Here is a 25,407-nt window from a genome sequence, read left to right on the forward strand (position 1 = left end):
GTCATACGTGAAACTTGTATAAACTCAAATGCAGGCTTATATTTTCTACTATCATTTTTTCCAAAGTTTTTCGAGAGATCATTTGAGAATCTAGAAGCTTTTAATGTTCCTTTCTTTTCTCAGGACTGTATCCACCAAGAGCCAAACTTGTAATTCAGAGACATCTGTCGTCACTAACTGATAATGAGCAAGCGGACATTTTTGAACGTGTTCAGGTAATACATTAGACACTGTTGTCTCATATTTGAAAAACACCATGATAAAATGGACTAGATGTTTTTTCTTTCGATTATGTTTGTTTTGTTATGTAGTTGATCTAGAATTTATTGTTGTTCCACCAAACATCATACTGAAATAGCATGCTCCAACCTAACCTCACGCGTGATACACTGCTATCGGAAAAGTTTTTGTTCCCAAGTCTGCTGAGATGTTCTGTGTTCATACCCAGAGTATTTTTTTTCTGAGCTTATTTCATCCTCTGTAAATGCATTTCCCTACTTGAAAGTGATGTGGGAATGAGTTGAGAGCAGGTGAGATATGCAGGTATCAAAGAGGTGGTTGGTACTTGCAGAAGCTCTCTTTTGACTTATTCTGAGACAAGATGTAAGCAAGTGTACTCAAGCAGATGAAGTATACAGTAATTTAGGCTTCCAAAGGCTGCACTCCTCTCTAGCTGCCTGAAGAAGGGAATGCCTGTTTGGTTTTCGTTTCCTTATTCCATTTATAAAGCTATACAATGGCAGACAACCTTAGGAAACAAAATGTTTGGCTGTAAGGCTCCCTCCTCTCCACAGCCTGTAACATTCTCCATATGGAAAACTTTGGTCTATTTTGCTCAGGAGCATGAAGGCACACAAACAGTAGTGCAATCTGACACACTAATAGTGCACTCTGGCATCTGGCATATCAATATATTAACTTCAAAGAATACGTACCTATGGAAGGGAAAATATGCAAATCGTGACTTGAAAGACAACTTTTTTCTTTCTTTGCTGACAGAAAATGAAGCCTGACAATGACCAGGAAGAAAATGAACTTGTGATCTTACATCTACGCCAACTCTGTGAAACTAAGCAGAAAACGCACATTCACATTGGTGAAGCACCATCGGTAAAGCTTATTTTTGTATTATTCCTCTCCCTCCTCCCACCCTATTAAATTGCAACCTTGAATACTAGCAGGGCCGCTGCTAGAGTTCATCAGGCGTAGCTGAAGCTGGGTATTGTAATTAAGAGAGGACTGTGAAAGAGAAGTAATTTGATTTGATTTGAAGTGGCATGCTTGGGGTTTTTTTTTTTGAGTTTGGGGGGCAGGAAGGGAGGGAAGAAAGACAACCAATTATTTTTAGGTCTAGATTTCCTTACAGTGTGAGGATACCTCTTCTATCCTTTTCCTTCCTCACTGATCCCCACTCCCAAACAGTCATTTCTGGGGGGAGTAGGGATGAAGAGGGCATTGGTTTTGGTTTAAACTACAACTTATCTAGCAAAGGAAATGGGTAACGGTATTAAATTGATACGCTTTTACAAGACAGTCTTTAGGGATGAAATGTTCCTTTAACTGTGGGGTTTTTGTGGGTTTGTTTTTTTGGGGGTGTGGGTTTTTTTGTTTTGGGGGGGGGGTTGTTTGTTTGTGTTTTTTTTACGTAAAGGCCAAGGGTATGTTGTTTATTATGTAATTTGGTTCAGCTCTAGTCTTTGGAGGTCTGCAGTTGCAAAAAGAATTGCCAAAGCTGAATTGTGTCCTTGTTCATTTCAACAGACCATTTCTAACAGTGCGATTCCAGAAAGCACCACCAGTGGTGGCAGGTTTAAACTTGACATTCTGAAAAACAAGGCCAAGAAATCCTTGACTAGCTCTCTGGAAAATATCTTTTCAAGGGTAAGATTAACAACTCATTGTCAGCAGCTCTCCCAGATATCCTTGACAGAAAAGACCTGTCAGATTTTTTTTTCTTTTTTTTGGCCTCAGTCTGATAAAATGAAGCAATATCCCTGTTGTGAAATCTGAGGGTTATGGCTGGGTTGATCGTGACTTAACTGTGCTAGAAAGTTTATGGTAAGGCCACACATACAGAGGGAGGAAAGGTAACTTTTTCTGAATAATGAACGTTCATTGTAGGTGGCAAGTGAGTTAGCTGAGCATTATCAGATGAGTTACTTCAGAATAAAAAATATTAATGAGGGTGGTTGCGTGATCCCATAAAGAGACGTGTTATCTTTTTTTCAAAAGTATGACTAAATGTGCCGGCATAAACTGGAAATCTTTCTGTTCTGAGAAGTAATGCCTTACCTCTCATAGCTAAAATGACTCATATTGGTCACTAATAATCTTTAGAAAGTAGTAACAAAGTTGTCCTTTTGCAGGGGAAAAAAAAAAGCAATAGATTTAAAAAAAAAAAAGTGAGTTGTTCTTCATTTCAGTGTTGCTAGCCGGCTATGATGTGGAATTGCAGATAATTACTGGAACTCTCTTATATTAAATAGCCTTTTAAAGAAGAAGTCTGAATTGCAAGTTTTGCTTAGTGTCCCCTGCTTAGTAGGGAGAGTCCTGAAAGCAGAGAAGAGGCATATAGAGGAGTAACTGAAGAAGGCTGGGTGCCTGGGATCCAGTATGTTGTTACAGAGAAAGTGTGATGAGCTGTGAATACTGAATGGTGAGGTCTAAATATAATTTGGAACAGTGAAATTAAGTTACTTCTGCTAGTAATTTTAAAAGTACATGCTAAATCAAGGCCTAAGTTGCACTTGTCTTGCAGCTTATATGGGTATGTCATAAAGTAATCTGCAAACATAGGATGCCACAGATGTTCCCTGTAAAGGAGGCAAAATATTATTTGCCAGGGAGAATCCTTAGAACTGTTTGTACTTAAGGTTAGATGTGAATTTGACCTGGGAACGAAGCTAGCATTAAAACTCTTAGTCAAATCTGGCCTATGAAGTATGGCAAGTTTTACACACTAGAGTCTGAAGAAGAGAGCATGTGCAAGAGAGAGATGACAGTCAGAAGATCCGGATAATTTCAGCAGTCTGGAATATCGTCAAACTACAGTCACGCAAAGGCTACAGTCATGCCTGTGCTGAGCCTGATTTCTTTTCCACATCTAAAGGGCATGTGACTGGAAAGTGATCTAGCTCTGACGGCGGGTCACTAACCCTGCGGTGGTTGTGGAACAGGCGTACATCACTGGGAATAACACAGTAAAGCAGCCCTGCCATATATGGACGTATTAGCACTCTGATCATGTCAAGGAAAAATCATTTAGATGAAATGCGATGCTTAAATTGAAGAATCTCTGAAGGGAAATTGCTTATATATTGTTGTTTTTGATACAGTATGTTCCTTCTCTGGAAGGGCCACTGTGACATGCTGCATGTTATAGTGTAAGGATCTACACAGTCCATGATTGAGTTCAAGAGAAGTGGACACCCGAGTCTGGATTAGGGCCATTTTAAGTTTGCCATTTATGAAGCGGACTTGCTGTTGTGAGGAAGGTTGTCTCATCTTTAACTTCAGAAACAGCAAGAGGTCAGGAACAGCAGTATGTTGTAGTGAGTCATGATACACATAGGGGTTCATCCTTGCAGATCCATTTAAAGGTTACACAATGCAAGAACGAGAAAAATAATTTACAGTGCAGCTCAACCACTAATTATTTGGTTAAAGCAGGTATATACGACGAGTGTCTCTGTGTGTGTATACTGTGTGTTATGTGTTATACAATGACTGTTTCAATAGTTCTTATTCTTCATCAGGCTATTATAACAAGCCTAATGGGTTGTGGCTAATTCCTAAAGGTATTTAGGCACCAAATACCTATTGGTGTGGTGGGTTTTCCCCTCCTTGAGCCAGCTGCAAATCACATGGTATTGATGTAATGGGATGCTAATTATTGCAAGTATATTTAGTAACAAAGAGACCAGGAAAGAAATAAAGTTTTTTTTAAAAAAAATTGGCATTCAGCATCTTTTTGTAGATAAAAAGATTTAAGTAAAAAGTAAAAGTCAGTGTATGTGGGGGAGAGACTTACGCAGCCTCAATCTTAGCAAAATCGGAAATAAGTATGTAGTAACCAGCTACGTAGGAACACTTTAAGTGGATGGCTTCTTAGCTAGATGAATAGCATCAAGTGACATTTTAAGCTACTTGAAGGAGTAGCTGCTCACTACTCACCATAGGGAAACATTCTGGGTTCTGAGCTCTGGCTTCCCTTAGTCCCAGAGGAATGTCACTTTTTCACTTGTTTGTTTTGCTGGACTGATCTTATTTTTGTCAGGTTTGAACTGAAAACAGGCTGTGGCTTCCTAATGAGGTACCTCAGAAAAATAAATATAACCTCTGTTTGACCTTATGAACAGATTTCTTCCAGCCCATGCTGCACTAACCTCTTCTGTTGATGTTGTTTTTTCTGAACCAAAAAGCCCTTCTTACAGTGCCAAAAGTGTGTGTTTTTAAAGCTAGTGAGAAACTTCCAGGTTATCCTTTGCTCTTGTTTTATTATGAGGGTCAGCGAAGAGATGCTTCAGGCAGAGTATTCATTGGTAATGAGCTTAAATGGGATAATGCACTTAAAGAGCACTCTTGTCTTGAAAATAAACCTTACCAGGATAAACCAGGCTAAATAAATACTGCTGATGTTGACAAAACTTCCCCTGTAGTTGCAAGCATACCAAGAGGAGCTCTACCTATAGTTTTCTTAAAACCTAGACTATTTTTTCCCTGATAAAGTACTGAAAGCAGCGGACTTCAGCAGTCGGAAGTGTCCAACAGCATACGTCACCCATGTTTCATGGGAGTTAGTTAGGAGTGGAAGGTAGTCGGAAGTATTGCGGCTCTATCACCTCTTGCTGTGAAACCAGATGACTGTTAAAAATTTCGGAAAGGATCTGCTAACGCTAATTTCTAGCAAATTTGCCTCAGGGTTAGCTGCATTATAACTGAAAAGGCTTGTTTGTATCTGGTGCTATTTGGCTGGATTTGCAACCTGAGAGTGTTTTTTTCCCAGTTTTAGTGCTTTTGTTACTTTTGCCGAGGTGGAATTAATTTGTCTGAAAAGTCTAGATATAGAGTAAACTCTCTGTTTAGATTGTAGTATATCAGATGCCTCTATTAGCTGCAGTGCATGCACACTACTGAAGTCTGGAGCTTTTTGAACTTGGCTGTTTAAGCCAGCTCAGCTATTTTGCCTCAAATGGATGAAGAAATACTCAGTTGCTTCAGACAACAGAGCTGCAGGTTTAAAACTCCTGGGAGCAAGGGGGGAGAAGATGCAGTTTTGCCAGCTAAAGATGTCACTGTTTGTAAAAATCCAATGCTTGCCTTATGTCAGACATGCCGCATGCCTGAACTGTCCTGTGTTCACCTGCACAGCTGTTGCCGTCTTTGCTTAACCTTCAAAAAAAGAGGAAAAAGACCAGATTAAATGACTCGCCTTTTTTCTTGCAGGGAGCCAACAGAATGCGAGGCCGCCTGGGAAGCGTGGACAGCTTTGAGCGCTGCAACAGCCTTGCTTCTGACAAAGTACGTAAGAAGCTTAGTTAAAATTGGCACGTTTTCATGCACGGGTGTTAATGAAGCGTAAAGATGGCACTCTGCTTCAATTTGAAGGAAGTAGCACAAAGCACATCAATTTATAAAACTCAAATAAGAGTTTCCACTGGGAGGCGGAGGGTGTAAGAAAGCTGGCATATATGTTGACTTAAAGCTTCAGCTTTAGTCTATTGTTTGATTGTCAGTTCTTTTTTTTCTACACTTCCCTTGCTTTTGCAAAAAGCAGGGAATTTCTGGTCAGCTTCTGGCTTGTTTCACTGAAGTAATTAAAAAAGGTCATATCTCAACAAGAGGAAATGCTCTGAAGGTGAAGAATCCTTTCTGTAAGTAATAGTTGCTTTAAGGAAGTAAGAATTTTTGACCTAAAACCAGCTGTTGGGGATGCTGTATGGGGGTGAGCGGGCAGAACTCTGTTCACTTTCTTTTTATTTCCTGTTTTTAATGTTTTACCTCACGTGAGGATTGGTTGCTGGTTTTCCCAGGAGGTGAAGATTCTGTTATGGTTTTTGTGCTACAGTTACTCATAAACTGGCTGTGTAATAACAGTCTCTCTTCCAGGATATCGCTGTGACGGTACAGGAAGTATGCTCGCGATATGTCGAGGAAACTAGCTAAAAGCAGTTTCCCTAGTCTTTTCAATTCCTGTGTTTTCCTGAAAGAGCCAGAATCTGGTAGCTGGAATGCCGATCCCTCTGAGAGGATGCCCGGAGTAATTAGTATGTTGTTTGCGTTGCATATACATTTTTATTCCTCCCTCCTCTTTCTTTTTTTTTTTTTTTTTTTTTTTTTTTTTGAAGAAGGACGCTGCTGGTTTGGAGTACATTATCAAAGGATGTCTGGTTTTGGTGATAATTAGCATACAATAGGCTATGACCAAGAAAGGGGAGAGGCTTTGGTGCCCCGATGCAGCGCACGACCCGTGGGGTTAGGCGAGAGCTCTGGTAGGGTGCGGAGCGGCAGGCCTCACTCCGCCAGCACTTCCTTTCAGGACGCTTCGCCGGGCGATTCCCCGCCAGCTACTCCTCCGGCGTCCCCCGTGTCCTCGGCCTGGCAGCCGTTTCCCGAGGAAGACTTGGACTCCCCCCAGTTCAGGAGGCGCGCGCACACCTTCAGCCACCCCCCCTCCAGCGCCAGGCGGAGGATAACTTTCCATAACGGCAGGTCCCAGAGCGTCCGGTCCCCGCTGCTGCGGCAGAGCTGCGTCGAGACGACAAGGTGAGTCAGGGCATGCCACGCCACGCGCCTGCCGTCTCCTGCGATTTTGGTACACGAGCCGCACCCGAGTTCCTTCTTACGGAAGCTGTTCTTGCCCTGCTCTGGGTTTTATTTATATATTTTCAGCCTGTCTTCTCTGCCTCGGAGTAGTTTGGTGCCTTGCAGTAATTCGCTAATCCCCGAATTAGTGATTCGGGGGAAGCGTCAATCCAGCGAATTCATCATCGGGCTGGATGCCGGCACCAATCTGTATATTTATTTATTTTGTCACCTCTGAGCTGAGCCTTTTTGGCAGTGTCGGTAGTCAGGCCCTTTGGAGAAGAGGTCCTCACCACTTTTAACTGCAGAGACGATAGCCCAACAGTTTTATGCCAGAATGAAAAAGGCACTGACAGCTTCAGTGTCAGTCGCTGTGTTAGCCAAGCTCCCAGAGAGTATGTCCAGAATGAAAACTGGTGAGGAGTCTCACAAAAGGACTTAAGGATTAAACATCTCCACTGAACTGTAAGGCATGCGATTTCCCTGTTTGTCTTTTTCCGGAGCTTCCCTCTGTAACTTCTTTCCCCTTCCTTTTTGGAGACTCTCCAGCTATTAACATGCGGAATACTGTTCCTTCAGGAGTTCCTTCACTCGGTCAGAAGAGGTCCCCACAGTTCGTTGTGGGCCTCTTTGGTTGTACTTTCTTTTCTGCCTCCATCCTGGCTATCTGCAGTAAGTGACCAAAACTCCAAAACCTTTTCAAGATTCGGGCCCAGATGAGCTCAATTTTTTCTACTGGAGGAGCACTTTCTCCAAACTACTCATCTGTTTCAATGCTTGGCAGCAATTATGCTTTTTGTGGGCTCTTTCTAAAAATGGCTTTAAATAATAATTTGTCACCTGTTCGATGTCCAGATTAAAACATCAGAGTGAATGCCGCACCAGCTTGTAGAGGAAGGCAAAAAAGTTTATTCTGTTTAAGAGAATGGAAGAGGGTGAAGGGTAAGAAACTAGCCTTGAAATAGCTTTGTTACATTGTGTTTCTGAAGAGATAAATAATGTGTTTTTTACTGAGATAAACTTTGGTTATTTTTTTTTTTCCACTGACCATGTTGTATGCAAACAGGAAACCCTGACAGTTCAAACCGAAGGACTTGCTGACTTCACTTCTTTGTAATAACTTTTAAGAAGTCACTGATTAAGTGGCATCATCAGCAGATTTTAAGTCAAAACAGTTTGTAACAACTTGGTTCTAGGCTGGGATTTTTTCTTCTCTCCTTTCCTATTGAGGATTAATCAAAAATGTTAAGTAAAAGAAACTGAATTAATTTTTATGTCCCCCCAACACTTGTTACTATTATTAAGTAATGTTTAACTGTGTACTAGGCCTATCTTTCTTGATTTAAACACTTCACGAAAATTTATCCAAAAATATTGCTTTTAAATAATCTCTACTTTCTAATGTGTTCTAGCAATACATATTATTTACAAGAGCAAGAGAAAACTGAAGGGAGGAAACAAGGTGGTTCATGTTATTGGAAGCAGGTTTCTAAGGATGTTTTCTGAATGTTTCAGAGATTCTGTTTCTGAATTTCCTTTGAGAATAAATAGGGCTAAAAAAATAAGGTGGTCTGCCTATTCTGCAATGTCATTGAAATGTTTCTTAAAAGAAATCAGCTGTAACGGCAAAATCAATATCATCAGGTAAACTGCCTAATAGTGCACTTGGTACATTTTATCTTCTGGGAAGCACAGTTACTGTAAGCCAAGATGAGGTACTTGGCCAGTATCTTTAATCTGGATGTTTTGTTGTTGTATCCGAATCCATGCTGACCCATCTGCTATGTTCTCTTGTTGCCTGCACAGCCCTATTGTCGGGGTTCGGCACGCTCTCAGTGAGAGTGAATCTGCGTCACCTGGTCTCCCCTCCTCTGTCTCTGCCCCTTCTTTCCTGAAAAGCTTTTACCAGGGCTCAGGAAGGTTGCTCCAGCACTCGGAAAGTGACCTCTCCAAGAGGTGAGAGCGTTGTCTCCTGCCTAGTTCTTCAGTGCCACCAGCTTAACAACAGGATTCCCAATGCAATGCAGCACATGGGTTCTCTCCCACTCTGCCTTGTGCTCCTGCATTTCTAACAGACTTCCCAAGTACTTGATGGAAATGGGCGAAGAGGCTTTTGGCCATAAAAGCCTGTTAAAAATAGAGGCTGGTCTGCTGACATCTAGTAGCTGTGACCTATTTCTGTTGCGGTGTTGCAAATCTGTTGCATTGGTTTGTCACTTGAAATGCAATGGTTTTTAGGAGTGTCACGCCAATTTAATGCTTTCTCTGCTGAATGCAAACCAGCATGTGTTGCTGTGATCATTGGCATGTGAAAATAAGAAAAGAGCAATGTGAAGAGCGTACAGTACTAATGTGGGATGCCTGTGCATGAGGAAGGGGAAACGCCAAGTTAGCTGGGTGATACTAGCTGTGAGATGTTTAGAGAGAATAGGAAAATAACTTCCAATTGAAGAGGAGTGGGGAAGAAGCAAAGATACAAGAAGGGCTTTCTGACATCAGTGTGAAAGACTTGAGTATCTGGATGGAAGTCACACTTCTTTTTACTGAAAGAATAAGCTCTTCTTCAGGAGGGTGCTTGAGGAAACTGCGTATGGGTTATTTTTCTGAAGTGGGACTGTAGTGAATAAGGTGGAGCCACAGTTTTGAACTTCATGATGGTTTTTTGCCAGTTGCTGGCCTTTTTATTTCTCTTCCGTCATTGACAAGTCCTTTTTCCTTCTTCAGTCTGTCCTTGTTCACTGAGCTATACTTGTGTTTCTGGTACTCTTCATCTCTGAGTGTGACTCTCCCCTAATCATTCCCAACAGAAAACTGTGGAATTGTAGAAGGTGCTTTTGTGACTGTTCCTCCCTGGAAAAATAACAGTAGATTGCATTCTTACCAAAAACAAGTTGATGAGATCTGGATTCTGGGTGTGTTAGGACTCTAATACATGGGGATTTCAGTTGTATGAGAGGGATTTGGAAGTTTTTAGGGGTGCCTAAAGAAATTTTTTCGCCTTGTGGAGTGCAATTTCATTACACACAGATTAGTTTGTCATCTCCATTTTAGGGTAGACTGTAAGAAATTACTAAATATACAAACTAATGTGAGAGGCAGTTGACCTAAAGGTGGCTTTAAGGTACAGTTTGGGTTAATCATCTCTAATAATATATAGGTTAGAATAAATACAAAGTACGTACAATCTCCTTAAGCACACTGTATCCTACCTTGATTTCACTGACATTTAAAGTGTCTCTTTCTGGCCTCTAATCTGTAATTGGTGTACAGCATGCAGCCAAAAACTGTAATGCAGACACAATTACAAAACAGCTAGTGGGAAATTTCTACAGATTAGGTCCTTCCAGCAGAACAAACTTGTGTATAAATGGCATAAGGTGAGACATCCTTACAGGAAGGTGACTACATAGCCTTAATGGCAGGACCCCTGCTGCCACCATCCCCCCAGTCCCACAGCTTTTAAGAAGTAAATGTTAAATTGTCTAGATTCACTTTCCAATAGAGGGATAATATAAACTAATCATTACTTAATTTTAGGAGGTCTTTCCAAAACCAGTCTTAGAAATATTTCACAGTTTCGAAGAGGGAGTCGCTTTAAGGTCACCCCACCTTTCTACCCAAGCACAAATGAATTTTTTGCTCTTAGTCTCTCTGCTTACGTTAATAGACCTCTTCATTTTGCAGGGAGCTGATAGCTAATAGTCAGATATACTTTTCTTTTTTACCCCACCCTGTTCAGAGAAACTGTATGAGGTGTTGCTGGCCTGTCTGAGCAGAGCACCTACCTGCCTGGCTGTTAAAATCCATGGCTACCTTAAAACCTGAAGTAATCTTGCAAATATGACCAAGAGCAAAGCCAGCCGGTTAAGTTAGGTATGAGAGATGGTAAAGTCTGGGGAGTAAGTATCGTGCAACTCCTGTTTCAAGGTGGGGAATATGTAATTGAGTTAACTCATCTGTTTTTTGCACCAATCTTCTGAACCATTTCATCACAGGATAGGAGACACTACCATTTTACTCTGACTTCTTCCTGCTTTTACTCTGTAGGGTATTGTTTCACACCTTCAGATCTGATGTTAAGCTAAGACTTGTCTGTCTGTCTTGAAATGAGGGTACTTTCTTTGCTCCCTTTCTAGCCTCCTTTTCCTAAATCTTGGTGTTTTCACAGGTGCCCTTGCCTTTCATTGAATATGGCAAGGTGTGCGCATGAGACTTGCAAAAGTTTTCCTCTAATCACTCATCAGACAGCTCGTTGAAAAAAGGGGTGATTAATGTTAGTTGCTTAAAATGCCAGGGGAATTTTGGAAGGGAGGGTTTAACAACAGAAATACAGGTCCTCAGAACTGTATGATTTGCACACTTCACGAGGTAGCACGTGTGACTAATCCATTCCACTGTAAACTCTGCGACTCAAATGATGTAAACAGCTTTATTTCATACCCTAAAATAGCCACCCTCTTATTGTAACTTTCCTGTAAATTTTACTACTGTAAATTGAACACTATTCCTAGGACTTTCTGCGCGTTTAGGGGCACAGTAGCTGAATGTAGATTTTTGTACATAGCAGTAAAAAGGAAGTTTTCATTCCCTTGTTATGTAGCTTCTATTTAGTAAGTCCTGCAATGACTCAGTTTTTGTATTCTAACATGTGATATGTAAGACTTGAAATAGCAAGAAGTAGTTTTGTCACAGTTATTTATAGAAACATGAGTTATAATATTAATATATTCAAACTCAATACCTTATTTCCAAGAGTTGTTGGACTGAAATACCTTTGGGAAACAGCACCTCTAGATTCAAAATTGGTTTTGTAGTCTCTGTTTAGCTAGCACAAGCAATGGTTACCCCATCACCATCTTACACACTCTGTGTAAGAGTTAGCTGAAGAAGATTGTCACAGGGTTTTCTGTTGCTGTTTTGATTAGTGCAACATGGGGCTCTACTGAGACCACCTACTAATAGTATGACACATAGGGAACTGAGGCACTGTAGAAACTAAAATCGGGAGTAGAGAATAATTCAGACTCTCTGTTACCTAGGGCTCGCAGCCCATAGCGCCGTTCTTAGAGGAGAGCGGGGGTGGTGCCTGGGTAGGTGAACTTGAAGACACGATCATTTCTCTGCCAGGATATGGAAGCAGAGTCTGATAAGCTTGTGTATGATGGTGAGTCCAGTTTGCTCACTGAGGCTTACAGATGTCAGGGAGCTGTTGTAGATCATTAGCATAGGGACAGCTTTGATCACCAAAAAGGCCAATTCTAGCTTGGTGGATTATCATTCAGCACAAAGTATTTGATACGGAAAGTGCTGATTGAGATGGTGTAGCTGGTAGACTGGTGTAGCTGAAACTTCAATAAGACGTAGTCTGCCTCCCTTGCAGTTTTCTTCTTTTGTGTAAGCCAAATGTGGGGAGACCGACTGCAGCTGGCAAACTGCAATCATCTGCAACTAACTTACCACTGCAAACATAGCGAACACTTAACCTGCTAGGCTTTCCTTTTGTCTAACTCTTTTTAGGGACTTAGTACTGTAGCATGGAAAGTCTTCACAGGATGAAGGTTTGAGTGCAGTCACTGCTGTGTTGATATAGCGGTTTTCCCTGTGATGAATATGAAGCTGCAGACACAGCTCCCGGTATTTGATGCTGTCTTCCCAAGAAGCCTGTAGTTGTGTGTCACGCTGTTGACGTTGCATGGGAGGATTTGTGGCAGATAACCAATGTACCCATTGCTATACCAGATCTGTGCACCTAATGTACTACCACAAATGCAAAATGCAGAAATATTTCTGAAAATGGCTCAAGTACTTGTGAAAGCTAAATGTCCTTTCCTCCGGCAATAGTCAGTAGAGAGGTCTGCTTGGTTGTCCTCTTAAAATGACCTCCCAGCAAAGCTTCCCTGTATCCTCTCCTTGCCTCTTCCAGCAACATAAGCTACTATTAGAATTACTGTGTAAATGTATTTCTACATAGCAACTGGGGAGGAGGAGATCAGCTCCTTTCAGGTCATTGTGGTAGGAACTGAGCCTGCCCTCTGTTTGCAAAGACTCTGTTCCTTCAGCTGGAGATGCTGATGTAACATGAGGGCATTTGGCCCCATTTGTGCAAGTGAAATGGACATTTGTGCAAGTCGGCTTCTTAAAGCATAGGAAAAAGGCTGCATAAGAAAGCCAGAACATTGCCTCCAATGAAATATTCACCTGTGAGCTTATCATGGCATTTAAAATGTCACTAAATGGAGCGTTGTGCTCTGCTAAAGCAACATCTGTGCTTTTAGGGTATTACATCAGATCACCCCTGTAAGACTAATGTGTGGCAAAGCAAAACCCATTGCTGTCTATTTTAGAAGCTAAATATTACTACATTTTTCTCTTAGCTTTTCAGAAAGTTTAGCTTTTATTCGGCGCTTCCAGCTGAGCACTTTATGAATGCTATGAATTCTTCCTGGTGGTATATAGTGCAAACTTCACAGCACTGTTTTACTGGGCACTTCTGTATTCAAGGTGAAGCTCACACACAGCACGCTTTGCCTTCCCAGCAAATGCTCCTGCAGGTTTGGTTGCACATTAGACAGACTTCATAAAGATTTTTTTCTTTTTTTTTTTTTTCTCCCCCCGCTCTCCCTCCAAAGATGACTGACTTTGATCACCCCATCTGCTTTTTCTTTCCTTCAGTGATGGGGAGGGAAAGAAAAGAACATCAACCATCTGCAGCAATGAATCTCTAAATGCTGTGGGGGCCACGCTCACACCTCGCCGCATCTCCTGGCGGCGGAGAATATTCCTGCAGGTAGCTTCACCTATGAATAAATCTCCTTCCAAGATGCAGCATCCAGGTCTGTGTGTGCTTTTAAAGAAAATAAACAAGCAGTTGTTACTGAATAGTTACTATTATAGTGAACTGCAACATGTGAAAATAATGAAAGGGAGAAGGGAGTCAGCTTGATAAAATATTCTTGCTAGAACCTCACTAGAGAACAGTTGTGCGCAGTTGGCTTTAGGTCTTTATTGCTTTGAACAGAGGATTCTGTCATCAAAATCAAATGAATTGCAATCTGCTGTGGCTGCACTGGTAGCAAGGAAACGAAGAACTGCCTCTTGCTGACAAAGATAGCCTCTTTAACAGTTAGCAAATTTTTATCCTAGCCTGCTTACGTAATAGCAGTGTTTGCAGAAAATGGTAATTTTTCTGCCTTGTCCTTGTACTGCACATAGCACCTGTTGAGTGTGTTAATAGTTCTTACAGCTTTAGGTCATTTAAGGTAGAAACCTCTGAAACCCTGCTACGTTGATATAGTCCCGTTGGTAGAATTCATAACCATAGGTAAATGACAAACTCTATATTTAGTGACCATAAAGTGCTATAGCACTGCCTATAGTGCAGCTTAGCAGATGGAAAAAGTTGCTTTTAGTATAGAGCCTGTGGTAAGTCACAGCAGTAAACAAGCTCAGTTGTAAAGGAGACTTTATAGATAAATGCCTCTTTGTAACTCCAGAAGGAGCTAGCAGGGGAAAGGGTTGAAATACTGGGTGGGCCTTTATTTAGCTTTATTTCATTTGAATATAACTTTATTTAATTTAAATAAAACACACTATTTAAAAATAATTCTGCACTGTTGAACTGTGTTTTCTCTGTCCTTGGAATCAGCATCTCACTGCTGAATGTGGAAGACGGCTATTTTTGTTCTGCTGTGATTTAGATTTTCGTGATATGTCAAACAATCTGAGTTTCCTGTAATAGCTTTCTGATTCTTTGCAGATGGTCATGATGGAAGTGAATTGTTACCATTATCCCCTCTTGCTCCACCCTTGGAGGAGGACCCTCTTGTTCTAGTATTGCAAAATGAGGATGGTCCAGATAAAACTGGAGAGAGGAAAAACTCAGAAGAACTGCAAAGTCTGTGGAGAAAAGCCATCCATCAGCAAATTCTGTTACTTCGAATGGAAAAAGAAAACCAGAAGCTGGAAGGTTAGCTATTTAGAAAATACCCCTAAAAACTATTACAAATTCTGCTGCCTGAAGCTGAAAACTGTACTGATTTTGAGCCCCTCAAACAGAGGTGTGGTTCTGTAACTTTTTGGTTAACAGTGCTAGGAAGAAATGTGTTTGACCAGTCCTATCTCAGAGTCTACCAGGTTCTCTGTCCACCTGCCAACTCTTAATGAGTTACCTTACTTAAAGAAGAAAGTGATAACTTTTCCTTTTTTAGTGCATGTTAGACAAAGGTTGCTACAGTCTATGTTCTAGCTGACTGAGTCTAGGAACTCTGATGTGAAGTGGAGTCAGGAGAACAGATGCTGTGTGAACACTTAGGTATGGTAAACCTTACCCTCTATATCTCATTTCAGTCCTTTGCAGCGCATGACATTTCTGTCCAGGCTTTCTGTCCTTCCTTAACCACATCACCAGTGGTAATTTATAAATATTTGAATCCAAATGTGTTTTTAGAGCAACTGGCTCTTGAGGTATGTCAAAAAGTTCTTTTTTCAGAAGATGAGCGCGGTATACTGAAAATTGAGTGCTGTTACTGGTGGATCTGAAGTTGGCCATGCTGACTTGTCAGCTGCCTGAGCTTCTGGCTAAGATATTTTACTATGACTGGTCAAGATTTGCACAAATAGAAGGCAGGATGCAATGTCTATCCTAGCATACAGAAGTTCTTCAGTATAATAGACTAACAGCTTTTGGTGCAAGTTGAAAATTTCAAATGTCTTCTCTGCGATTGCTGCCCTCATCTTCTCCTGTATGGTGTATAACTTCGTTATATGGTAGTCTGATTCTTCAAACAAAAATAATGATAAGGTCAGTTAACTCTTTTTCCTTCTTTAGTGGTCCTTACTGAGAAGGCAGGAGGAGGAGAGAAAAACAGCGGAACAGGAGTCTTTCTATGTCCTTACAAGCGTACATCTTTGAATGTATTTCCTACACATGTAGCATATTTCTCTGTGCACTCTTTCTACAGTTTGTCTCCCTGTTGACACATACTTCATAGGGAACATCTACAGAGAAATCTGTTTTAACTTCAGCCAAAATCTTCATTTGTTGTTTTAGCAAACGTCAGTCTACTGTTGTGGGGTGGGGAAGCTGGACGTCTGCTGTAGGAACTAATTCTGTGTTATTCTCTCTGGTAGTATGAGCTGCTGAAGGACAAACTCTTTCCTGTACCCTCCCTGTGTGGCTGGAGGTACTGAAAACTGTTAAATTGGACCAGTTCCTTAAGACTCAGTTGGAGGTTATTTTCATTCTGTAACTGATAGGTAGGAAATAAGTTCTGCCTGCCTGATCATTCGTGGTGAAAACAGGAGTGTCAGCAGTGGAGATTCCAAACTGGCACCCATCTGCCAGCCCACATCTTGGTTTGTCTCTCTATTCTTGTATGCAGGTTCATAAGTACTGCTAGTGAAACTGGTGCCCTGGCTAGCTAGAATTCATGATCTGATTTTCAAAGGGTGGAAAGTAAACTGTCTTAACGCCTATCTCTAGGCTTCCTTCCTATGGGCTGCTGTAACATGGGCCATTTTATGGACAGGACATATGCACAACTGATACATTCCAAACAAGTGCTGGTTCAGGCAGTGGTTGGCATCCTAGCCTACAATTAAATGTAGATCTAGGGAATGGGAAATGTAATAACAGAATTGCAGCTATTTCTGCACTTGAAGCCGGGTTCCTAGCTGTGAATTTATTCAGCTGTATATGACTGGTTTGAGACTGGAATTGCTGTGGAATTGTTTTCAGTGGTTTTCTCTTAATGTTTTGTTGATTTTTATTTGCAAAATATTAATAGAACTTCTTTTCCTGTTCCTTCTGCTGTCGAGGAGACTTGAATACTATTAGCTCTTTGTTTTACAGAAGGTAAGTTCTGTGAATTGCACAAACTTGCTTTTTTTTTTTCCTCAGCTAAAAGCTGCCTTTTCCGGTAGATCACCTAGAAATATAAGAACTATAAAAAGTAGCAGGCCACCTAGCAATGATTAGGAAGAATGTTAACAGGGATGGTTGCAAGCAACCAAGGTTGGCATAGGAGGTAGGGCAAGTACGATCAACAAGCAAGCTTGCTGACTTTCAGTAGGGTTAACTGCAGAGCTAAAGTACCATTCAGTGAATGATGAACCATGCACTTAATTCTGGAGTTTGTTGTCACACTGAAATATGTTACTGTTGTCTTAAATCTGTCGCATACTGCTTGTGAGAATGAGCATTCTCAAATGAAATCACACAGCAATAGGGTAACTTTTAAAATTGCCCCAAGTGGACTGCAAATTCTTGTGGTGAGATCACATTCCTGTTTTCATGGAAGTGTACTGCACCTTGCATAATAGTTGCTTCTACAAGGCCCCCTGTAGTTTTGAATAGATATGGTCTCACTGGTGTAACATACAGCTTTTGGAAATAAATTGTCACCTACATTTTTGGAATGGGCTAGGCAATGATCTTATGGATTCATCCAATATTGACTATATCCAAAGTGTGCTGATTAGGTGAAGGAACTGATTGTCTTGTTTTGCAAGTTGTATAATAACATGGTGAGAGTTTGTTTTCACGTAGAGATGATGGTGGGGTGGGGGGTGCATCTGTAAGAGGAAGGAATCTCCTGCAAGGAGCAAGTATGCACACAGATCAAGGCAAATTTGGGATAAACTCAATTGCAGCTTTCAGAGGTCATGTTGTGAAATGTACAATTCAGTCCAATGGTAATTAAACCTGTCTCTGTAAATTAAGACACATTCAGATCTTGATTCCAGTTTTTTACACCAGTAATATGAGGAATTGGAGTGTTTTTCTGCATGCGTATCATGTATAATAAAATAATCACAGTTGATTTCTTGGTAATGGAAATGAAAGCTGCTTCTCCATGAAATTCCAGAGTAACTCTGCAGCTTTGTTTCAGAAACAGTGAGTCCTCTGGGGTGAATATCTTGTGCCTTTTAAGTATACAGCAACAAGTTCTGTGCTTCAGCATAGATGTACCTTTCTGGATATGGTTCATGTTGGTTCATTCTGTTTAGTTCTAGTCAGTCTGATGGTGCCAGGTAGCAGTGCCCAGTCCCAGTGCTCTTGGGACTCTCTTAAGGGACATGTAAAAACTGGGACCAGGGTGACAGACTTCAGTTTAGAAGACTTGCCTAGCGTGCTTGCCTAAATCTCTAATATAAACATTCATATGTTTGGGACTTGCCATACTAAAACCATTGTAATGTTCAATATAAACAAGAGAAAAATTATTAAAGGTGTTTTTGCAGTTGAAAGAAGCAGCAGATGTGGTGTAGTTGACTGTGTTGAGTGGGTTTTTCTTCTTTGCCCCAAGCCTTAAAAACTGTTTGCATGTACTTCATGAATTATTGATGTTCGTGGCCCAGTAATAGAAGTTAAATTGTTACCTGCAGCATCTTACGACAAAAGACTGTGCCCATCTCAGCTATTAACAGATGAATTGTAGAAGGTGTATTTATCCCTAGTCAGACTGTCAGATAGATATATCTAACTTGAATGGGTTTTGCATATTTGATGTCTCTTGTAATTTTGTGATGTTTTGGTTTTCCGTGTGCTCTTCCTTTGTGTTCTGTGCTCTAGCAAGCAGAGATGAGCTCCAATCAAGAAAAGTCAAACTGGACTATGAGGAAGTTGGTACATGTCAAAAAGATGTCATAAATGTTTGGGATAAGAAGTTACTAAATTGCAGAGCCAAAATCCGATGTGACATGGAAGACATTCATTCCACTTTGAAAGAAGGTATTTATGTAGGATGGCTTTTAACTATGAAGTCTGAAGATTTTTTTGTTGTTGTTGCCTTTTGATACCAAAGCAAAACTGCCAGCAATACACTTTTCCCAGTAGCACAAAATAATGAAAAAATTGCCTTTTTTTTGCAAATGCACCTACCTCCTGCTGCCAAACAGAAAATAGGTTCTGCTGTGTCTGCAGCTTACAATGTCAGCAATGCAGAAACATGTATAGTCCTACTCCTGTGCCCGTGTATTATTACATTGAAGATTGAACTTGGAGCTTCTGCAGCTAACACTGTAACCTTCTGGTTTCTGTCTGTGGCTCCTATCCAACTGACTCCCAAGTTTCAGATGCTCTGATTTTACTTACTTACTGAGAAGGCAGGACCATAATGTCTAATGTGGACTGTGCCCAAAACCTAGGGGAATCACAACCAAGCTTCAGAGAGTCAGAAGGACCATATCTTGTGCAGTCTGGACTATGGTCTTTTAGTATTTTGTTTCCTCGAGTGAAAGGCTGGGGATTTTGGCTTGAAGTAGGTCTTCCCGTGGCCTAGCTGTAGGCCAGAAGGGGAGCCAGCGGGCCTTGTTAGTATAATGCGGATATAGAGTCTGATTGCACCGCTGTGCCCTCCTCATAGACTCTCATGTCTGTATTACAGATGCTGAAAAATAATATTTCAGTGTAATCTGGCTGTGGTACAGAAGGGAAGTTTAAATTGTTACCAAAGAAAATCGTGGTAGAAATAAGGTGGTTCCTGTTAGTGATCTGCAGAAGAATGCCAACAAACTTTTTTCCTTGCTGCCCTATCTTCTGCTGCTGGACTGCAGTTCAGAGTTGGGAACAAGGATATGCTTTTTCTAATTTGTATTTTTGTTAAATAATTATTTGCCTGGAAAGTATTAGCAGAGTTGACAATTTATTTTGACTTTCAAAGGTCGGTTTGCAGAGTCAGGGGGATGTATGTGAAAGTCTGAAAGTAGTATTTTAATTTAGTTTATGCTTTCACAGGTGCTTGGCTGACTTGAGAGAAATGCTGTCTTTCAATATGAGTGATTCTCTGTCCTTCCTTTAGTATGCAGCATTAATGCTTTTAGGTTTGAACTGAGCATTTTGTCATCTGCACATCTTTCTCCAAGCCTATGGACTGACATGAGCAGCCCTTTGGGAAGGGGAAGATGAGGTGGACCTCCCTGTATTTTACACCTCTGAATTTAGTTCAGCCTTTCTAAACAGGACAGTCTGCATTCTGCGTGTAGTCATGCATCTTTTCCTGCTGGAGGCTAACAGCTCAGAGGTGGCAAAACAAGTGATGTCTGTACCTCAGTTGCCCAATGTACTGCTCAGTGTGATTACCGTAAATTTGTAATTAATGTTTAGTTAGTGGGACTGAACTGTGGCTACTGAGGGAATACACTGCAGAGTGGACAACTTCTGAAGCTGACTGTTTGTAAGGGATCCTCCAGAGTGGTTCGGCAAAGATTATGACGGGCAAGATTATGACTATGCAAATTCTTGTGTTGTCGCACTAAAAATATGCCCCTGCTTAGGCCTCTTGTTTTTTGACCTGATCTGCAGGTGTACCAAAAAGTCGTCGGGGAGAAATTTGGCAGTTTTTGGCAGTGCAACATCGAGTCAGACACAGACTGCCAAACAAGCAACAGCCTCCCGACATCTCTTACAAAGAACTTCTGAAACAACTGACTGCTCAACAGCACGCCATCCTTGTAGATCTAGGTACGTCTGTTTGTAGCTGGGAGATTATTCTGACTTGTTTCATGTGTCTGAGCCATTGCTGGAGACAGATGCTGCTGTTTCAGCACCACTTTCTACGTTGTCAGTATACATTCTGTGTATGCCACTTAGCGTCCTCTAAGCAAATGATTTCTTAGGTTATGCAGTTTGTATTTATGCTCTTCAACATCTGTCTGAAAAGATAAATCAAGCAGTCGCTTCTGCAAGTTCTATGCAGACAAGAATATGAAATGAGCTCAGTGGATACAGTCTAAAATCAGTGGTAAATTACGGATTGATCTGACCAAAATCAGCCTGCGTATGAAAGCAAGAGGTCTATGGGAAGAGAGAAGTGCTGGTTGTCAGATGGATCTGGGTTTTTTTTATGAGAAGAATTGAATATCAGCTACTCTTCTCTCTTTACATCAGGACGGACATTCCCTACGCATCCTTACTTTTCTGCCCATCTGGGAGCAGGACAGCTATCACTCTTTAATCTCCTGAAAGCATACTCTTTGCTGGACAAAGAAGTGGGTTATTGTCAAGGTATAAGCTTTGTAGCTGGAGTGCTGCTTCTACATATGAGTGAGGAACAGGCCTTTGAAATGCTGAAATTCCTCATGTATGACCTTGGCTTCCGTAAACAGTACAGGCCAGACATGATGTCACTACAGGTAAGTCAGTCCTTCTCCTAAAGTCAACTAGAGTTTTAAATGAGTTTTGAGCTCTCGGAGGTTGCTTATGTTCTCCAGGGTCTTATGAAGCTTGTTATGTTGTTTTGGAGGTTGTGAGGTGCATGAAAATGTTATTGTCAAACCCCTCTCCGATTCTGAATTTGCAAACAGAGAAGTTCAGAACTCGCAGACTTTTCCTGTCACACGTCCCCATCATCTCCTGTTTGGAAACTCTTCTTTCTCTGCTATTTTGCTCTTCCTTTTCTTTTCCTGACTTCTCTCTCTTCCTTATGCCAAAAAAACGATATGCATGCATCTGTATAGACGGAGTTTAAAAAACAATATGATTTTGTTTTTCTTCAGTCCATAAGCACCTAGATGTAGATTTTTCTTTTGTAACTCCAAGTCAAATCAATAGTGACACCCAGTGGCCAGTCAATGTACTCCACAGGCATTTGTACTTGGAGCTGCTCTGTCTTGCCTCATCATTTGCACTTCTTTTCTCTCATCGTCCTCTACCCTACCACCCTCAACACAGAGAGAAAACAGACGAATTTTTAGTCATTTAGTTTGCTTGTGAAACGATGCATGCTCTGCAATATTAGTCTTTTAACAGCTATCTATGAATACTGAAGGCTGCTTAGGAAGGAGACAGAAAACCTTTCAGATCTGTATGAACTTCAGGGTTTCAAGTTTGAGAGATCTTTCACCTTGAGATGCAACTGTCCACTGACTTAAATAACTATATACTATAAGCCCCTAATATTATAAAGGGATATACCACTGCTGAGTTAAAGCTTGTAATCCACAGTGGAGAAAGAGAAAACTAAGAGGCAGATTTTTTTTTTTTAATGCTTCTTGCATAGCACACACTTATAATTAAGTAAAAACTTAAGGGGGAGTTTCAGTCCACTTTTCATGACCAGTCACTTTAGGTGCTTATTTGGCAAATGTCCAGAACAATAGAATAGAATATAGTTAAAGAAATTGTATGTGCTTGTTCTAAAAATGATGAAGAGGAGTGTTTAACTGCGGATGTAAGTATGCTATAACAAGTTTGTTTTCATGAACTAAGGGTGAACAGCCATAAAGAGCATTGTTCTGCTTCTTCCCTGTTCCATTCTGCTCCCCCCCCCCCAATATGTTTTGAACCAGTGGGGATAACTGCATGGTTGTGGGATTTTTTTACCCTAGAAGATGCTCTCTTAATGTTTGTATGTTATACTGCAGGTGTAGACTTTCAATAACATCTGATGGTTTGAGAGCATTCAGATGTCCAGGATTTCACCTTTTGATTTAATTGAGTCTGAAACTTTAATTGTCAGAAGCTCTTAGGATGAACACTTTTTAAGTTTAAGGAGGTTTTCTGCTTGTAGTACTGTTTGCCCTTTAAATAAAATGAGTCTCTTTTCCTTTTCCCACAGTTTGCTCCTAGGCAGTTATCCTGTTCTAGACTAAAGTACAAGTTTTGTCTGCTCAAGACAAACCAGACTATTGAAGATGACTTAGAGGATCTCACTAAAGCCTAACCGTTTGTTTTGGTTTTTAACAGGAGTAGAGCGCTTGCAAATTCTTTATAGTTTCCTTACATTTACTTGAAACACAAGTAAGCTTATATGCAGAATTAGCTTCTGTCCTATAGAAGAAAAATGTTGGATGTTTCTTTAGATTAATGAAAACTTATTTGACTTATATTTTTAATTATTGTTTGGAAAAAGTAGTAATCTAGATCCTTAGTTCATAATGAACTCATCCAATTTGTTTACTGCCTCTCTGATACTATTCTAATTTCACATATAAATGTGTTTTGTATCAACATTGTCCAAACTGTGCTTAATTAGTATCTTTGGCAATTAAAGCAAGGACTCAAATGCATGCACAAATTTAGCTAATTTGCCTGAATTTGTCTGCTTGCGGATGCTGCTGACTAGATAGTTTCAAGTGCAGTCAGTTTTTGGTAGGGAAGAATCATGACCACTAAAAGTAGGAAAGTAGCTGGATCCAATAAGTCGTTCTCTTATTGAGGAATGGATTCACCTTAAGCATAAGGCACTGTTGACAGCAAAATTGAACCTGACAACTAATCAATATATGTCTGCTTCTCATCTTCTGCTTTCTGAGAGAGGCGTCGCTCTCTGCTGTGAGCGACTTACTGTGGAATATAAACTATCAAAATTGCGAGGAAGTAATTTGCCACAGAGTGATATTTTTAGGAATGAACAGCAACTTTTAACCACTTTGCTTTGCAACCTTTTACAGGTTGTATAGCAGCACTTTTTGCATCGGTATCTTAAATTTCTCTGGACCATTGGCATGTGGGAGGTGTGCTGGGAAATATGTATGTGGTACACCTCTATTGACCCACTGTACCTAATGTACTCTGTGGGTACAGAAGCTGTCTAAAGTGATGATTGTAGCATAGGAGTTTTAAATGCAGCAAAAATATGGCGAAGATTCAAAGGATGGCAACTGAAATCTGTAAATTTAGCCAGAAATAGTTCAACTCTGTAATGGAGAGTTTTGGCATCTTGGAAGAGGCTGCAAGACTGAAAGTTCTGGTTTGTTGATAAAGTTAGGTTGATGTATTCCCTTCTTACCTTAAGTCTGTGAATCTGAAATGATACTTCATTAATAATCAGGTTCAAAGTGTTCTTTGTTATTGACTACTGTGTTGGTTTTAATTCATTAGGAGTGGGTTGTTTATACGTCAATAGATATCACTCGAGGCCCTAGGCAACAATTAAGCTTCATTTTACAGTGCCATCTGTACTGGAGCTAATTTCCCTCGAGTGAAATGGGAATGGTTTGGAAAACTGAGTAAAGCTGAACTTTTCTTTCTCTACTTCCTTCCCCACCAACCCCCCCATGCACTGTAGATTCAGATGTATCAGCTCTCAAGGCTTCTTCATGATTATCACAGAGACCTGTATAATCACCTTGAAGAAAATGAAATCAGTCCCAGTCTTTACGCTGCACCGTGGTTTCTTACACTGTTCGCATCTCAGTTTCCATTAGGATTTGTAGCCAGAGTATTTGGTAAGAAAGTTTATTCTATTGCAATAATAAACAGAACAATGTTGCCCATTGTGTTTTGAAACTCTCAGGGAGTAATTTTCTACATACTAGGGACATTTGGGGTGTCTATTGTGGGTGGCGAGTAGCAATGCTCTTCATGGTGGGATGTCAGCTCCTTTTCAAAGAGGAAAACTGAAATGTATTCTTTGAAACATCAGACTTGAGCAATTCAGTATGTCTGCTGTTACTAGCCAAGAGACTTCTGAAGTGTGAACAGCAGGAAGTTTATTGTTGCAAATGTATTTTATGCATGAAGCATTCTGTAGAAAAGTTCATCTTGTTGAACTTGCAAATTGAAAAAAGAGAATGCGTTGGTTTTCAAGAAAGTGTTTCTGAATAACTGATTCTAAAGTGCTTTCTAATAAAAATTCAAGTTAACTTGAACTTAAAGGCTGTTTCAGGTATTCATGTATATATTGAACAGTTTCCTAGTCTTAGTATGCCTCTTATTCCATTTAGATAGTTTTTTTTCATTATATGCTCCTCTTCAGATAACGTCTAGTATAGAAGCTTAAATATTGATTGTGCCTTGTAGTGTTTACAGTATCAGCATGTCAAGTACTTGATTTTGTATTCTTTTGCTGTCAATAAGAACTGCCAGCTTAATCAAATCTCTAGTAATGCAGCTTTTTTTTTTAAAATTTATTTATTAATGTAAAACTCACTGCGCTCAGATATGCACCAAGAAGCTAGGACCATATGTCATGTACTTCCTCTTAAATCAGACTTTTTTTTCCATTTGATTTTTCTGTTTTCATACAGCACCTTTTGTCTTTTCTTAAGAAATTCAACCTGACTTTTGTCTCCTGTTTTATTACTGGAGTGTGTTAGGTTTTTAATTTGTTTGGTGTGGTGGTTTGGGGGGCAAGGGAGGTGAGTTTGATTTGGTTTTGGTTTTCTTTTTTTTTGACCATTTTCTTCATTACAGAGGTTTTTTTTCTTTTTACAGCAAACTTTTTCTGACTGCTCTTTGGGTGAACAAATGATTGGTGTATCTGTTTTTCAGTGGTATTCACGTGATTGGTACATCTCTTTCCCAGTGGTATTACTGAATTCTGGGACACTCAAGCATTTTGTGTTTTTTTTTTTCTTTTTGATTTGTTTTTCAAGGCTAAAGTGTTCTTTTTTTTTGTCTTCAGTAGGCTTTGAATTTGGAAAATGATTTTTTTAAGGATGGGGAGGGTCAGTGTTCATTTCTCTGTAAATGAGCTGAGCAAGGCACCTTCCCATTATAAAGCTCAAAAGTCACTATGTTGTTTTACTTCCTAATGCTTTGGATTCCTGCATCTTCAGTGTCTTATGGGCCATTGTCACATACCAGGAAAGATGGTTAATGTCTTACCCATCATAAATTATATACTTAATATAAATGCTGCTTGAATGTGCATCATAGAC

General features: G+C 40.3%; 1 protein-coding gene across 2 annotated transcripts in view; it reads left to right on the forward strand.

Annotated features, from left to right (window-relative positions):
- The window catches only part of TBC1D4 (TBC1 domain family member 4), a 107,802-nt gene that overhangs the window by 75,225 nt on the left and 7,170 nt on the right, over positions 1-25,407 (forward strand). Inside the window, exons 6-17 of one of the 2 annotated variants that reach the window (XM_075138939.1) lie at positions 124-215; positions 1,000-1,110; positions 1,762-1,881; positions 5,446-5,520; positions 6,539-6,765; positions 8,611-8,760; positions 13,477-13,637; positions 14,561-14,770; positions 18,377-18,535; positions 20,108-20,266; positions 20,693-20,937; positions 23,814-23,973. In XM_075138939.1, coding sequence (XP_074995040.1) covers positions 124-215; positions 1,000-1,110; positions 1,762-1,881; positions 5,446-5,520; positions 6,539-6,765; positions 8,611-8,760; positions 13,477-13,637; positions 14,561-14,770; positions 18,377-18,535; positions 20,108-20,266; positions 20,693-20,937; positions 23,814-23,973 — 1,869 coding nt within the window. Of the gene's footprint in view, positions 1-123; positions 216-999; positions 1,111-1,761; positions 1,882-5,445; positions 5,521-6,538; positions 6,766-8,610; positions 8,761-13,476; positions 13,638-14,560; positions 14,771-15,793; positions 16,658-18,376; positions 18,536-20,107; positions 20,267-20,692; positions 20,938-23,813; positions 23,974-25,407 lie in introns of those variants that run through there. The other variant, XM_075138949.1, reaches the window with a different exon arrangement.

Source organism: Calonectris borealis, chromosome 1 (assembly GCF_964195595.1).
Source record: "Calonectris borealis chromosome 1, bCalBor7.hap1.2, whole genome shotgun sequence".
Taxonomy (NCBI): domain Eukaryota; kingdom Metazoa; phylum Chordata; class Aves; order Procellariiformes; family Procellariidae; genus Calonectris; species Calonectris borealis.